The sequence below is a fragment of the Capra hircus genome, chromosome 19 (assembly GCF_001704415.2).
Source record: "Capra hircus breed San Clemente chromosome 19, ASM170441v1, whole genome shotgun sequence".
Lineage (NCBI taxonomy): Eukaryota > Metazoa > Chordata > Mammalia > Artiodactyla > Bovidae > Capra > Capra hircus.
In genome coordinates, this window is record NC_030826.1 from 24,954,517 (window position 1) to 24,971,669 (window position 17,153).

The following is a 17,153-nucleotide window of genomic DNA, read 5'->3' on the forward strand; positions in this document are numbered from 1 at the left end:
ACTGCCAACCCAGCCTTAGTGTTAGTCTCTCAGTCGCTTCTGACTCTTTGCGACTGTGGACTGTAGCCCGCCAGGCTCCTCTGTCCATGGGATTCTCGAGGCAAGAATCCTGGAGTGGGTTGCCATGGCCGTCTCCAGGGCATCTTCCCAACCCAGGGATGGAACCTCAGTCTCCTGCCCTGCAGGCGGATTCGTTACCTTCTGAGCCGCCAGGACCCAAAGAAGGCCTTAAGCAAACCTGACTCAGCCAACCCGACAAAGCTTGAGAAAGGTCACCCTTCTGCAGTTTTGGGTGGGGGGGTGTGCACCCAAGCACCCACTGTCCTGGGCTTTGTCCTCCCTAGTGGGAGCTGGTACCCTAACCAGTCTCCCCACAGGCCAGGCAGACAGTTAGGGCTGTGCTACTTGCGGGGAGGGGGCTGCTTCTCTGGGTGTCTCCCAGCTGCTCCCCCTGCCAGCAGCCTCCACTGGCACCTCTTCGTGCATTACCTGGCTGCCCCCATCACCCAACCTCATTTTTCTCTTCCTTTCTCTCTCATTTTCTGCCACTCCCTTTCCCATGTCGTCCTAGCTGCTGCTTCCCCACCCACTCACCCCTGGCCCTGGAAAACCTGTCAAAAATCTAAAGAAAGGTGGAGGACAGGCTTTTGGGAAGATCTTTTTTATTCTTCAGAGATAAAGCTGGATTTTCCAAGGTGTCCAGGCTGGGTTGGGCCTAGATGCTTGATCAGAATTTTCAGGCAGAAGAGTTGGCATTCTCTTTTCCTCCTGGTTTAGCTGTAGCTCTTGGGCAGACCAACCATCTCTGTTCAAAAGGAGGAAAATAGTTAAGATCCAAACCTTTTCTTTGACAAGAAAGAAACCCAGTGAATAAAACCTCTAGCACAGAAAGCAAGCAGAAAAAACGGTGTAAAAACAAAATCTTCAAAATCTGTTGTACCTTTCCCAAAGCTAGCTGGAACTTCTCACTTGTTTTCCTTTTGATGAAGCTAACCGCCGGCATTTCTCCTAAAGAAACGGATATTTTAAAAGTTCAAGGTGTATAAAGTGAGAAGTGTTAGTTCCTGGGATATCGCTGGTTAAACCTATCCCCAGTTCCTGGAGCAGGGACCCTGAGCTGTAGATGGCATAGAAAAGTCATAGGTAGAGATGAATGTATTTGCAAAGCAAAAATAGAGACCCAGATGTAGAGAAGAAATTTATGGATACCAAATGGGGTTGAGGTGTGGGGAGAGGAGGGTAGGATGAACTGAGAGACTGGGATTGACATATGTACACTACTATGGGTAAAAGAGGGCTTCCCAGGTGGTTCAGTGGTAAAGATTCTGCCTGCAATGCACGAGATATGGGTTCAATCCTGGGTGGGGAAGATCCCCTGGAGAAGGAGATAGCAACCCACTCCAGTATTCTTGCCTGGAGAATCCCATGGACAGAGGAGCCTGGTGGGCTACAGTCCATGGGGTCTCAAAGAGTTGGACACAACTGAGTGACTAACACTTCCACATTTCTTTTAGTGACTAAAAAACAACAACAATGTATAAAAGAGACGACTAATGATAACTTACTGTATAGCACAGAGAACTCTACTCAGTACTCTGTAATGACCTATATGGGAAAAGAACCTAAAAAAGAGTAAACATGTATACGCATAACTAATTCACTTTGCTGTACAGCAGAAATTAACACAATGTTGTAAGGCAACTGTACTCCAATAAGAACTTAAAAAAAGAAAAGAAAAAAGAGAAGAAAAGGGAGGCCAGTGAACTGGGAGGGGTCTATGGGAGGTTTGGGACAATGTTTAATAGAGGACTGTCATCATCAGGAGGGTGAACGAACAGATTAGAGGGTACCCACGCTGTGGCTTCCCTGGGGCCTCAGATGGTAAAGAATCCTCCTCTAATGTGGGAGACCTGGGTTCAGTCCCTGGATTGGGAAGATCCCCTGGAGAAGAGAACGGCAACCCATTCCAGTATTCTTGCCTGGAGAATCTCCATGGACAGAGGAACCTGGTGGGCTACGATCCATGGGGTTGCAGAGTCGGACTCGACTGAGCCGCTAAGCACAACACAGCACACCATGGACTCGTGTGTGTGACTGAGAGTTGCTCAGTTGTGTCCAGCCCTTTGCAACCCCATGGACGGTAGCCTGCCAGGCTCCTCTGTCCACGGGATTTTCCAGGCAAGAATACTGGAGTGGGTTGCCATTCCATTCTCCAGGGGATCTTCCCAACCCAGGGATTAAAACCAACTCTCCCACATTGCAGGCAGACTCTACCATCTGAGCCACTAGGAGGTCCTCATGGACTCTTACAACATTAAAAAAGAAAAAGGAGGGGCAACATCATTTGACTTGGAGGGATGCCCTTCTTATTATTGGTTATTGATGAATCCTATACAAGCAGTGTGTACAATTGGACTCCAAATGTGTGTGTGTGTGTGTGTGTATGCGGTTATATAACAGAGTTGCCAGATAAAATACAGGCTGTCCAGTTAGATTTTAACTTCAGAGAGACAAAGAATTTTTCTTAGTATGAGTATGTCCCATGAAATTATTTTGTAGTTATTTTTGTCCCAAGTAATGAATTTTTCTTTGCTAAATTCAGCAAGCCCATCATTAAGGATAGAGAGAAGTATGAAAGGAAATCTCAGTTGTAGGAGGCCAGGGAATATGGCACTAATAACACCCTCAGCAAGTATGAAATTCACTCAGCTTGGTAAAATTGTGTGCTTGTGTGCATATAGAGATGCTTAAAGAAGTTAGAAGGAACAAGATTTAGGTCTACTTCTTTGTAAGGAGTGTGCGTCATATATTCAGCAAAAAAAGGCAAATGGTGGAGTCATGAGTCTAGGAAGATGATATATGGGGGAAGAAAACCAATTCAAACCCCATGGAGGCTTGTCAGGTTTTTGTGAACAGAGGTGAAGTTTTGGAAGGACACCCACCTGGAGGCTGAAACTAGTACTTCATGGCATGGGACTTGGGAGGTGGCGTGGGTGTGGGGGAGGATTAGCTTTATCTTTATGTTTGTTTGTATGGTATCATGTCAAATGGTTACAACAAAATCTAGTATCTAGTACTAGCAAATTCTGGGAGATAGTGAAGGACAGGGGAGCCTGGTGTGCTGCCTTTCAAGGGGCTGCAACGAGTTGGACACGACTTAGCTACTGAACAACAACAATAACTTTTGTATTTTGAAAAACATCAAATAATGAAAATATTTTAAAGTGAGACATCCTTTATGGGGCTTGAGAGCATAAGCTTTGGAACTATATCCACATGTATACCTGGCTGGATTCTGCCACTCTCTAATTGTGAAATCCTGGGGAAGACACTCGACCTTTCTGTTCAGTTTCCTTATCTATAAGGTAGGGGTAAAATACTTTCCTGATGTTTATAATGATTAACCATTTGTAAAGAGCTTTGCCACCCCCTGGACTGTAGCCCCTCAGGCTCCCCGGTCCATGGAATTTTCCAGGCAAGAATACTGGAGCGGGTGACCATTTCCTTCTCCAGGGGATCTTCCTGACTGAGGGATCAAACCCACGGCTCTTGCATCTCCTGCGTTGGCAGGCAGGTTCTTTACCAGCTGAGCCACTGGGGAAGCCTTGCTTTGCCTTGTAACTGGTGCATAATGGTTAACTACCTCTAATACTAATTCTTCTTTATTGGAAAATAATCTAGGATGTGAAAAATCAGGTTATTGAGGCTGCAAATCCTGAGCTACTAGAGGTAAACCTTAATCTGCTAGAGACAAGATACCAACTGACTTAGGATCTTGACCAAGGCTCTGATCTCTGGACTGCAGTTGCCGTATCTACGCCATGAGAGAGCTAGACTGGATGCCTCTATTCATTTGTTTGTTCCATGGTTTGGGAGCATTTGCTGTGGTCAGTAACTGGGCTGGGAACTGGAGATAGAGATGAGAGATTGGCTCTGCCATCAGAAATGGGAGGTGATGAACATATATAAACAGGCGATAAGTGCTGGGAGTAGATCCGGACACACAGAGAAAGGGGAGATAGTGTTGTCTGAGGACATCTCGCAGGACTTGCATTCCTTTAAACACTGTCCCAGTGGCTCACAGCCAGGTTATGGAGAGAACAGAGGCTGGGTACCTGGTGGTGGTTTAGGGTTGGCAGGGGAAGTAGGATACCACACTGAGAACATCTCTTCAGAATGTCATAGGCTGTCTCATCTTCTACAGGAGAGGAGGCTCTGAGCTTGCCATTGGACTTCAAAGACAGATTCGTGGTTTTGTTTGTGCCTCCTGGCGCTTGCCTTGTTGACTTTTCAGAAAGAAAGGGAGCTCTGTGTCTATTTTTCAGCTTTGGACGGACATCTTTCTCTGCCTTGGAAGTCTGGTCTTCAGCAGCCCGACTCGAAGGGGATGAAGGAGGAATTTCTGATTTCCCCACTGGAGAAGGTGTCACAGCACCTGAGACTCGACGGCATCTATCCTGCAAGGGTGAGTCAAGCATCAGATTTAAAAATGACCTCAGCTTTAATGGTGGACAATACAGTAGGCGAGCTAACTTGAAAATTTCCCACTCCAAACACTTTAGAAATGCTGGATATAATATGACAAACGGTCATTGAGCTGACTTTGCAAGGAAGCAAGCAAACTCATGTTCCAGGAAAGAAGGCCTACCTGTTAAGCACATGAGGTAAGCCTTCAGGAGGAGACTGTGGGGTCAATCTCATGACTAAGAGCTTGGATGAGAGAAAAGTCCCATCCACACATTTCATGATGTGTGAAATTGGAAGAGTCCTCTTTCCTTGCACGAAGCTAGGAACCTTGAAGTCTGAACTATGGTGGCTAAGAGACAAAAATTGAGTAACTGGAAAAGGGAAATGACAAGAAAGCTTGTCTACCTTGGACTAGAAATTGAGCACGAGGTGATAAATTCTGAAGAATAGAGACAGAGGGAAAAAAAAGCAAACACATATGAGCCTATTGCCTTAAGGGGCTCCCCTGGTAGCTCAGCTGGTAAAGAATCCACCTGCAGTGCAGGAGACCCATGTTCCACTGCTGGGTTGGGAAGATCCACTGGAGAAGGGATAGGCTATCCACTCCAGTATTCTTGGGCTTCCCTTGTGTCTCAGCTGGTAAAGAATTTGCCTGCAATGTGGGAGACCTGAGTTTGATCCCTGGGTTGGGAAGATCCCCTGGAGAAGGGAATGGCTACCCACTCCAGTATTCTGGCCTGGAAGATTCCATGGACAGTATAGTCCATGGGGTCACAAAAAAATGACAAAGCTTGTCTACCTTGGACTAGAAATTGATCATGAGGTGATAAATTCTGAAGAAGAGAGAGAGGAAACAAACAAAAAACACATCTGAGCCTATTGTCCAAAGCGGGATGAATAAAGATAAATATTCTCTTGGATACATTGCAGTGAAACCACAGAAGATCCAAAGCAAAAAGGATCTTGAAATCCAGCAAAGAAAATGGCTATTGGCGAAGGACCAGCAGCTACACTGAGAGCAGACTTATCAACAGCAATCACAGAGGTGGGAAGATGGTGGAAATGCTTCAAAATGCTAGGAGAAAATAAAGGTTAATGTAGAATTTGAAATCCAATTAAACTAGCATTCAAGGATGCAGAATAAAGGAAGGAAGTGTGCAGACAGCTAAAGATACCCAGACATGTATTTCAGGATGATGGAAATCTTGCCCAGAAGGAGAGCTTGGGATTCAAGAAAGCTTGGGATTCATGACTTCCCTGGTGGTACAGTGTAAGAATCTGCCTTGCAATGCAGGGGACTCGAGTTTGATCCCTGATTAGGGAGCTAAGATCCCACATGCCACAATGCACTTCAGCTACTGACCTCGCATGCTCTGGAGCCCACTAGAGAGAAGCCCTCACACTGCAATAAAGATTCCACATGCCGCAACTAAGACCCAGTGCAGCCAAAATAAATCCGTAAAACATTTTAAAAAGAAAGAACGTCAGCAAAGAGAAAGGTAAACGTGTGAGTATATCCAAGCAGGCATGAATTGAATAAAGTGACAGTAATAATAATGACTAAAGAGGATAGTACAAAAACCAGGTGAAACTAAATTCCACAGCATTTATTAATACATAAAAGGTGGAAATAGAGAATCACTCAACATGTTTTCAAATCCATATATTGTTTTTGTGGAGGGTAGGGACTGTGATTTAGATTTTAAGTCAAGTATTCATATTAAAATGCAGTAAATGTCACCAACAGTACATTTTATATGTATGGTCCACAATAAACAAAAAGACCTAGATCATCTCTAGGATTTCTTTAGTTCTCATATTCATTGTTCTGTGGATTGAAGGGCAAAGAAAGGACAAACAGTTTGCCATCCATGAAGAAGGAAGTGAGTTCTTTGGAGAGATGCTTTGGGGAGATTTCCCCAAAGAAAATGCCCCATCCTGTAGAAGAGGGGAGCAGCTTGGCCTGACTAATGCACTAAAAGATGCTTAGAGTGATGGAGGGAGGAGCCTGTGAATTTTCCCAGGCAAAAGCAATCAATCAATCCATCACATCATTACATCCGTTCAGAGTCCTCCTTTTGGTACCCAGCCCTGATATCAGCTTCACTGTGGGAAGATGGAGAAAGTTATTAACTTCTTTGTGGAAGCTCACAGCCTAATAGAGAAGACTTCCATATGGGATGTGCTGTGCTGTGCTTAGTTGCTCAGTTGTGTCTGACTCTTTGCAACTCTATACAACCAGGCTCCTCTGTCCATGGGGATTCTCCAGGCAAAAATACTGGAGTGAGTCGCCGTACCCTCCTCCAGGAGATCTTCCCAACCCAGGGATCAAACCGAGGTCTCTGGCATTGCAGGTGGATTCTTTACCATCTGAGCCACCAGGGACATGGGATAGAGAATAACAAAGCAGAGCCTATTTAGGCCTAAGTTGCAATTTCCAGGCCCTCAGAAGTGATCAGTGATAGCTGGATTGGTCAGGGAGGCTCCCTGAAGGGCTGGCATGATTGGAATCCAATTACGTGTGCTAAATGAGCCTAAAGCAGTTCACGATGTCCTTTTTTGAACAAAGCAAAATGAAATATGGGAACCTCTTAATATTCATGCTGTGTAAAACTGGACCCAGAATCTACCATTCGAGTCTTCCCAGGTGGTCCAGTGGTTAAGAATCCACCTGCCAATGCAGAGGACACAGGTTCAATCCCTAGTCCAGGAAGACCCCACATGCCAGGGAGCAATTAAGCCTGGGTGCCACAGCTACCGAAGCTCACGCATCTAGAGCCCGTGTTTGGCAACAAGAGATATCACAGCAATGAGAAGCCTGGGATGGAGGCTACGATGAAGATCCAGTGCACCCAATAAGTAAATAAATAAAATGAATGAATTTCAGAAAGAATCCACAGTTCATATCATACTTTTTGGAATATGGACTGGCTATTGGCATCATTAGACAATGACAAATTTCTACTCACCAGATGGTGGAAATACTTATTTCCTGGAATCATTTGGTTGCAATAATGACAGCAGATGTTGCTTTCAGGAGCTGGAATGCTCTTCCCTGAAAAAGCACAGAAGCAACAGCACAAATGATTGCCCTTGACGATGGCCAGCCCGGCTGCCCCGCAACTGCCCCGAGTCTGCCTTGAGTGTCCTGCACTGCCAGGGTCCTTGGCCACATGGACCACCCACAACAGGAATCGCCCACATTATTTCCATTAAATCGTAAAAGTGCCCTTGGGGCAGCACACAGCACTGATGAAGAGATGTTTTCCTGGAGCAGGACTGGTTTCCAAGGAGATGGAAGGAGCTGTTACCACAGATGCCAGTCCTGTTCAACCTGACTGCTCTTTCAGTTTAGCCATTTCCGAGCTCTGTGATCAGATGAGGAGTTAATTGCACACATCTTTGTTGATTGTGTTGAAGCTGTGTTGTGCTGTCTTGTTGAAGTCGTGTTGTGTTGATAAACTTGCATTGTCTTGTTGAAGTTGTGCTGTTGTTGAAGCTGTGCAGTCTTGTTGAAGTTGTATTGTCTTGTTGCAGTAGTGCTGTCTTTTTGAAGTTGTGTTGATGAAGTTGTGTTGTGTTGTTGAAGCTGTGCAGTCTTGTTGAAGTTGTGTAGTCTTGTTGAAGTTGTGCAGTCTTGTTGAAGTTGTGTTGTCAAAGTTGTGTTGATGAAGTTGTCTTGTGTTGATGAAGTTGTATTGTCTTGTTGCAGTAGTGCTATCTTGTTGAAGTTGTGTTGTGTTGACAAAGTTGTGCTGAAGAGTTGTTTGTTGGCTATGTTGAAACCCACGCCTGCTGGAAATGTACTTGAATCTTAAGCACCCCAGTTTTTCATTTGCCAATTTTGATAAAATTGCTTACCCAGAGAGACTTACCATCCAGGGGATTTTTGGCTCTGTCCCCATGCTACTGTTGTTACTAAAACAACCAGTGAGAAGATGTGTTTGGCTCGTGTTCTCTGTAAACACACTTCCTGAAGAGGTAACTGGGTAAAGAGAGCACGCTATGGCACCAGGTGGCCAACACATAGGCCCAAAGGGAAAGTTTCTGATTTTGTGTCAGGGAACTTGGGGATCCTGTCTGGTTTCTGCCACTAGCAAGCCCCTGTTTCACTCTGCATAGGTTTCTCATCTCTACAAGGATTCAGGTAGGTCTCTGCCAGGCTGGAGCCATGCTGGAGGAGTTCAAAGGAAGCCTCCCATCTGGTAGGGCCCCATTGCCTCTGAACTCATCTGTGTAGCTCCCAGCTCCCCAACCCCTGGCTTCTTGGCTCCCTGGATCAGTCATTTATTTTTATAAATTAAAAAAAATTCTTTTTATTGGAAGAAAATTGCTTTACAATATTGTGTTGGCCTCTGCCACACAACATCTCAAATCAGTCATAATTATATGTTCATCCTCTCCTTCTTGAACCTCCCTCCACACCCCATTCCAACCCTCTAGGTTGTCACAGAGCACTAGGCTGGGCCCCCTGCATAATACAGTAGCTTCCGTATAGTTATCTATTTTATACTTGGTAGTGTGTATATGAGGGTGTTAAGGTGGCTCAGATGGTAAAAGCGTCTGCCTGCAATGCGGAAGACCCAGATTCGATCCCTGGGTCAGGAAGATCCCCTGGAGAAGGAAATGGCAACCCACTCCAGTACTCTTGCCTGGAAAATTCCATGGATGGAGGAGCCTGGTAGGCTCTAGCCTATGGGGTCGCAAAGAGTCGGACATGACTGAACGATTTCCCTTAGCGTATATATGGGGCTTCCCAGGTGGCCCTTGGGGTAAAGAACCTGCCTGCCAAGGCAGGAGACATAAGAGACGTGGGTTCGATTCCCTGGGTTGGGAAGATCCCCTAGAACAGAGGGCATGGCAACCCACTCCAGTATTCTTGCCTGGAGAATCCCATGGACAGAGGAGCCTGGTGAGCTACAGTCCATGGGGTTGCAAAGAGTTGGACATGACTGAGGCGACTTAGCATGCATGCACACAGTGTATATATGTTGATGCTACTTTCTCAGTTTGTCCTACGCTCTCCTTCCTCTGCTGTGTCCGCCAGTCCGACTCTATGCCGGAGTCTCCCTTCTCTGTAAATAGGTTCATTAGTACTATTTTTTAGATTCCATATTTATGCATTAATATATGATATTTGCTTTTCTCTGGACCAGTCATTTCAAGACACAGCAGGTGCGCAAGAAGGCCACTCTGGAACTAGACTAGCCAGGTGACTTAGAGACATGCGCATCTGTCATCCTTCGTCACCCGTCCCGCTGAGAGCTCACGATCCTCACCTTTCTGGAGCCGGGGCTGCTCACGCTGACACACTTCTCTGTGCTGAGCCAGCATGCAGAGCATGACGTGCTGGCCGCAGTCTGGGCAGAGCTCCGTCTGCCGGCCGCAGTGGTGCTCGTGGAGGTCCACCTTGTTCAGGCGCACGGCCAGCTGGCAGAACTGGCACTCAACCGGGCGCTCCTGGCATTCCTTGGCCTGTGGGGAGGCCGGCGGGATGGGCATAGTCACTGGCCTGCAGTGACTGCAGTTGCCTTGGGGCTAGGAGCTTATTTCCCTTGGGGGGGACTGAAGCCAGTAAGAGAAAGCAGGTGGGAAAGACTGAGGGGTGGGGGGTGGGAGAGAGTTGTGGGAGGGGGGGCCTCTCCTCACGAGGGGAACATGAGCTCTCTTGGACCCTGGCAAGAGGGGCCGGGGCAGGAGGCCCTGTGTCACTGGGATAAGCTAGTTCCAGGCCTGCTTGGGAGAGAAGAGAGAGCTGGGGGTGGGAGGGGAGAGCTTTATGACCGGCCCCCTCCCCTCCTCCTGGGCTTGGTAGAAGAAATCACACCTGCCCCTTACCTCGTGACTCTCCAGCGAGTGCTTCGGCAGGCTCTGCTGACACATGGCACATCCCACCTAAATGCGGAGGGAGGTGCTCGAGTCCCACCCTGGCCTGTGTGTCAGGGGTGGGTCTGTGAGCACCTGGGGGCAGGAATCAGGCACCCTCATCTGCCTGCAGCACCAACCTTGAGCTCAGGGACGCATCTGTGGGACCCTCTGAGCTGAGATGGATGGCTGAGATGGATGCCTGAGCTTGAGGAGCTCCAGAAACAGCTGGAGAGAAAGGTTGGCCTGACCAACCTTGGCCGTGACTGCCTTCCAAGCTCCCCTTTCCTGTCTCTCCTCTTGACACATCTCAAAAGAACATTTTACTTTTCCCAAAACAGGGACCCCTAGGCTTGGCCAACCTCATACACCTTTAGGGAAAGGATTGGGAATGGGAAACCAGGGTCTACTCAATGCAGTACAGGAAAGAAGTGTTAGTAGCTCAGTCGTGTCCGACTCTTTGTGACCCCATGGACTGTAATCCACCAGGCTCCTCTGTCCATGGGATTCTCCAGGCCAGAATACTGGAGTGAGTTGCCATTCCCTTGAATCTTCCTGACCCAGGGATGGAACCCAGGTCTCCTGCATTGCAGGTAGTTTCTTTACCATCTGGGCCACCAGGGAAGCCCAGGTGGCAATGCAGGAAGGGCAGGATTATCTACCCTTTCCACTTTGCATAGGGGGCTGGGCGCTGGGGCTGAGGGACTTGCCCACGGCAGACAGCCATGAGACGGGCTGCAGAGAGGACCCTGCCCCTCCACCTCCATCCCCCAATCTGCCTCCCCACCTGCTGGTGCCCGCCTTGGCGGTGTTCTTCCATCTCATGCTGCAAGACGGGTTCCTTGCACTCCGGGCAGAGGACCAGAAACATCAGACAGTGGGCCTCATGGAGGGCCAGGTGGTTGGAGGCCACCTTTCTTTTGCTGCAGGATCAAGAAGGAGGAAAAGCAGGTTTATTTCATGGTATAAAGCATGGAGCCATATTTTATGCCCGGGGCTCCTGGATGAAGATCTTCCAAGGCCGCAAGCACTGAAAATATGACGATGAGACCATCTGCCTCGCCTTCCCCATGTTGATCTCAAATCAGAACAATGCTGAATCATGACGTAATGGTAAGGATGCTCTGCAAAGCTCTTATGTTGCCCAGGGTGAGCACGGTGGGTAAGAAGGAGCAGGAGGGAGCAATTACAAAGGGACAAGAGAGACCTTTGGGAGGTAATGAATAGTTTCATTGTCTTGATTGTGACTGATGAAATAAAATTTATATTTTAAGGCAGGACAAGAACAATTTAAAGATAAAACTCTCGGTGTGTTTGGGGCTCCTCCCTTGCTCATGTGCATTGTGCATTTGTCCTACACATTAACCAGAGCCCCTCATCGATGGAAGAGCTTGCTCAACCGTTTCTTTTTCTCTTTCTTCTGATGCCAGGAATATAAATGAAAAGAATAGTGTTTTTTCTCAGCTCTGTGCTCAGTCACAGTGACCCACTGCTTGCTCAGTACTCTGCGTGCTCACCTGGACTAGGCAGGTATCCTTGGTGAACTTTTTGTAAAACGCCAGTATGTCATTCTGATTTATGATCCTTTGTGTCAAAAGCATATGACTGTGTTTTTGACTTCTAACCTGGGCTTCCCTGGTGGCTCAGATGGTAAAGAATCTGCCTGCAATGTGGAAGACTGAGGTTTAGTTGCTCAGTTGTGTCCGACTCTTTGCGACCCCATGGACAGTAGCCCCCCAGGTTCCTCTGCCCATGGGATTTCTCAGGCAAGAATATTGGAGTGGGTTGCCATTCCCTTCTCCAGGGGATCTTCCCGACTCAGGGATCAAACCCGTGTCTTTTGCATGGCCAGGCAGATTCTTTACTGTCTGAGACACCAGGGAAATCCAATATATATATTATTTTCAGATTATTTTCCATTATAGGTTATTACAAGATATTGACTATAGTTCCCTGTGCTATACAGTAAATCTTTGTTGCTTATCTGTTTTTTAAAATTAGAAATAGCATTCTATTTATACTAAGTCAAGCAAGTGGAATCAAAATGTCACATTTTAGTCAGGCAAAAACTTGTAAGTTTTCTAATACATATATACCCTATATACAATACATACATATATATACTATATTATACTAATACATATATTATACATATCTAATGCATATAAATTATACTTAATATTATATAATAAATATAAATACATTATATATTTCTTTATAAATACATAATAAATATAATTATATAAATAATACATAATATATATTATATTACTTATATATATGTATACAAAACTTTTCTGCTCTGGGAAGCATGGACTCTTAATCACTGGACCACCAGGAAAGTCTCCCTTCCTCTCTTCGTACTCCTCTGCCTGGCCTGGCACCTCAGCTTTTTTCCTGAGCTGGTGCAAACACCAGACAGCTAGGAGGGTTTGGCTGGAGAAAGGCCTTGGGGAAGGATCCCCCTGGTTCCTGTCACAGGTAGGGAGCTTCGAGAGTGAGGTGCCTCAAGGGGTTGGGTCCCCACGATTTGGAGGTGTGGTCTGGGACCTCTGCTCTAGCCCCTCACCCTGCTCCACAGCTCCCTCTAAAGGTGGGAGTGGGAATGATCCCAGACAATCTGCCTGAGCCTCTTTCTTTCAAAGACTGGTATGAAGAGCATACAAATTAGGACCCAAGGTCTGAAAAATAGGAGTAGCCCAGCAGGGATGGTTAGCCTGGCTGTTTGGCTGTAGAACTGCCCCAGAAAGTCTTCAGTACCTGGAGGTGGGGCGGGGTTCAGGGATGTCTGCCAACCCTGAGCCTCCCTCACTGGCATCTCCTCAGTTTACCCCTTCCTACCGCAGGGGCCCACCCTGGCCTTCCTGGGCACACAGACCCTTTCCTCTTCACTTTAGAAACAGACTTATCCTCTCTGCCCCTCTCACCAGCCAGCCTCAGGTCGGCCACCAGGGAAAGCGACTTCTTACCAGTTCCTGCACACCTGGAAGGCTCCCTCCATGTTCTGGTCTCCGGAGTCTGTCGGTTTCAAGTTTCAGTTCTTGCAGGCAGAGAAACGAAACTGAAAGTGTTCTGGCAACGGGGCCCACAGCCTAGGAAGGGAGGCGTTTTCAGATTCCTCAGCCCGGGGCTGCTGCCCAGTACCTGTGCCTGGACATCCAGGAAGCCCGGCCCCTGCCTCCTCCCTCAGCCTGCGCTGCTGCCGCCGGCTCTTTCTGCGACCCCTTGGGTGGGAGCCAGAGGCCAGGCCGCCCTGGCAGCAGCCCCTCCCCTCCCCCAGGCTGGCCTCACTGCATCTGGGTCACTCCATCCTCTTCCACAAAACACTGACCTCCTTGTCCCTCCTGGTCCTCTCACTGATCCTTCCTCTGTAGGAGAGAGCTGGTTGGCTGTGTTGAACTTGAACTTGAAGGCTGCTCCTCCTTGAGACTGGCTCCTGACTTCCTGTAGTCTACTCTGGTACGGGTCAGGAGCAGGAGGAACTGGGGATGCAGGGTGGGGACTACAGGCTTTGGAGCCACATCCCGTAGCAGCCTGGTGACCTAGGGCACTCACCTATCCCCCCTGTTCATCCCTGTCCTCACTTGTAAATAATCACATTAAACATGGCTGTAATGCTAACAAGGGGGCAAGCGAATGAGGAAGTCTTCAGACCCAGAAACTGCTGCAGTGAGGGCTGATGTAACTTGCACACATTGCCAGCCAACAGGAAGCAGAATCAGGCTTTGAACCCCAGGCCAAGAGGCCCAGGGCTTGTCTTTCCTAGAATGGCCAGAGGGTCAAGAGATGGGAATTTGAATCTTGGTAGTGGACCCAACTGACAACAAGAGTCACTTTAGCTTCTGGGCTTGTTTCCTCATTTCCACTGCCCCTGCCCCTGGACTCTACAGGGGACCTAGGGAACTTGGGGAGTCCAGGTGCTCCCAGAAACTGTGTGAAAAATTGCTTTCATTTGAGTACATGGACTTGAAAGGAGTCTGGGACCCAGACTGTTATAAATGACTGGATGAATTGACCCCAGTATTTGAGATTCAAAGAAATCAAGTTCTGCTAAAGGCAACATGTGTCCAAAATTATATATGCATAATTGGATCAAATAAATATGGAACAGTTGTTTGTGTTCTTTTCACAGAGCAGGATGTAATTAATTAGATAAAAATGACAGAACAGTGTGTCTAATTGCTCAGTAGAAATTGAAAAATTTGCAGGTAATTGCAATTCCATCAGAAATGTTTGGATATTATATACTTTATGTTGACATTTTTAAGGGGGTTTAATGTGTATTTCTATTTCCCAGAATCTTATTTGTAAAAAAAAAAAAACCCATGCCTGTCTTTAATTAGCTTCAACATTTACCTTCATTATTCATAAACACAACTAAGACATTAACGTGTTATTGGAATGATCGTGGCTTTGCACATTTGTCTAAGCATGTTAATTTATTTAAACTTTAGTGAGCACGTCATCTACGTAACCTTACTATACTTGATCAATATGTGACAGCTTTTCAGTATTACGTGAGTAAGTCCCTCCTGATGGGCAAGTCAGAAATTGAAAAGGGACCACTGAGGCATGATGGGTACGCCACACTTAGGCACTTAGCCTGACGTGTGGCCATTTATTGGGATTCCTGGGGCAGCAAGGATGGTGGATTCCAAACTTGCCCACACTTGGGAACCTCTTGGGAAACTAACCAAAAGCCACAGATGCCTGCCCAACCCCAGAAAGCGTGATTTCCCTGGTCCAGCAAGTGGCTGTGACTTTGGAGTTTTTGAAACTCCAAAGGTGATTCTAACGTGGAAACAATTTAGTGTTGGAGGAAAGGGCTGGTTCTGAATGCCAGAAACTTTCCCACCTGAACAATAAAAGAATGGGGCAGATGAGCATCACTCAAGATTCCACAAGTGTGGGGGTCAACTCTTGGTGCTCATGGAAGAAAGACGAGGGTGGGTTACTGCAGAAGGAGAGCTGGGCTTTGTGGGTGGAAGTCCTGGGTGGCCCCGAGCTTCCTCCTGGTCACCACCCTGTCCCTGGATGAACCTGTCAGGGATGGAGGGGACCTGGCCCCAGGAGCAGGGCAGGGAAGGTCTAGGATGCAGTGAGCACGCTGCTCTCATGTCCCACGTGGGTGAGCTCGCGAGAAAGCCCACCTAAGCCAAGGTGCAGACAGGCTCTTTATCTGGAGTTCTTTGTCCTACACACAGGAAGAGAAGGGGGAACAGGGTATGGAAGCTGCTTACGTAACCCCCACCTCCACCGCTCGATAGACCCTCTCTAATGTGTATCTGCACGCCCCCACCCCTACAAGTGAGGGTCCTCAGAGCTTTCCCAGACCCCAGTCACAGCTGAGCTAATAGAAGAATTCCAAGCATTGAGCAGAAGGCACAAGGTTGCTGAGAGAATTCTTGTGACACCTGCAAATGGAGTGAGAGCAGCTTTTCTAAGGAGGAGAATAGGATTAAGGAAGAGGTTCAGACGTGGTCTCCAGCCAACTGGCTGCTGCTAAGTCACTTCAGTCGTGTTCGACTCTGTGCGACCACATAGACGGCAGCCCACCAGGCTCCCCTGTCCCTGGGATTCTCCAGGCAAGAACACTGGAGTGGGTTGCCATTTCCTTCTCCAATGCATGAAAGTGGAAAGTGAAAGTGAAGTCGCTCAGTCGTGTCCGACTCAGTGACCCCATGGACTGCAGGCTCCTCCATCCATGGGATTTTCCAGGCAAGAGTACTGGAGTGGGGTGCCATTGCCTTCTCTGTCAGCCAACTGGCAGACTCTAAAATTCAGATACTGAATGAGACATGTGCCTGCATGCTCAGTCACTAAGTCTTGTCTGACTCTTTGCAACCCCACAGACTGTAGCCCTCCATCCGTGGGATTCTCCAGGCAAGAATACTAGAGTGGGTCACCAGTCCCTTCTCCAAGGGTCTTTCTGACCCAGGGCTCAAACCTAGGTCTCCTGCATTGTAGGTGGATTCTTTACCAGCTGAGCTCTCAGGGAGACTCATGAAAGACAGTGGATGGTAACAGTAATGATCAGTCATAGGAGTGATCAGTAATGATCAGTAACAGCAAAAATTACTGCTTATACATTTCCTCTGCTGCAGGCATTATATGAAGCACCTTACAGGCAAGATCTTTTTAAATCTGCCCAACAGCTCTGATGTATGTATGTTAGCTCCACTTACATCTGTGGAAATGGGGGCACAGAGAGGTTAAGTTCTTTGCTCACCACGGTCACACAGTGGGGGGTGTGGGGGAAGGACGGTCACACAGTGAATATCAGAACTGGGATTTGAACCAGGCTGATCTCACTCAGGGGTCTATGAACATAAGTCAGATACCAGCCACCTTATTTGACAGCTGGAGGGGATGGGGGAGGCCCAGGTTAATGTCCCGATTCCCTTCCTCCTCTCCTGGGAAAATAGTTTAATTCCTCTGACCTTTGCTTCCCACTGCTGTCTATCTCCAGGCAGTTTTACACATAGCAAAAATAATGGGGAAAAAACCATGAGATTTCACACACGTTGTCTCCTGCTGAGATCCCCCAGAACAGAGGGGGTGGTGAGATGTCAAAGAGAGTGCAAAGATGAGGCTCCCGGGGGACAGGGATCGGTGATGGCGGCCGTGGTGGTGGAACTGGAAATGACCTTGAGCTTTTTAAAATCTACATCCTGTCTTCCAAGATGTTTCCTCTTTCCAGACCAGCACACCCCTGCACCACCCCTTCCTTACCTTATCAAAATTCCACCAATTCTTCAAAACTAACTCTGATAGCACCACTGATACAGGACCTACTTGCTCTGTCTCTGGGTCTGGTTGGC

General features: G+C 47.5%; 1 protein-coding gene across 2 annotated transcripts; it reads right to left on the reverse strand.

Annotated features, from left to right (window-relative positions):
• On the reverse strand, positions 646-13,972 carry XAF1 (XIAP associated factor 1). Of its 2 annotated transcripts, XM_005693425.3 has the most exons (9): positions 13,664-13,972; positions 13,302-13,424; positions 11,120-11,255; positions 10,306-10,362; positions 9,747-9,942; positions 7,437-7,522; positions 4,116-4,457; positions 941-1,008; positions 646-805 (listed from the first exon to the last, which is right to left on the reverse strand). In XM_005693425.3, exons 2-8 carry the CDS (start codon positions 13,331-13,333, stop codon positions 952-954), a joined length of 906 nt encoding a protein of 301 aa, XP_005693482.2. In that variant the 5' UTR covers positions 13,334-13,424; positions 13,664-13,972; the 3' UTR covers positions 646-805; positions 941-951. The 2 variants fall into 2 exon arrangements, with proteins under 2 accessions (XP_005693482.2, XP_005693481.2); XM_005693424.3 differs by lacking the exon at positions 941-1,008.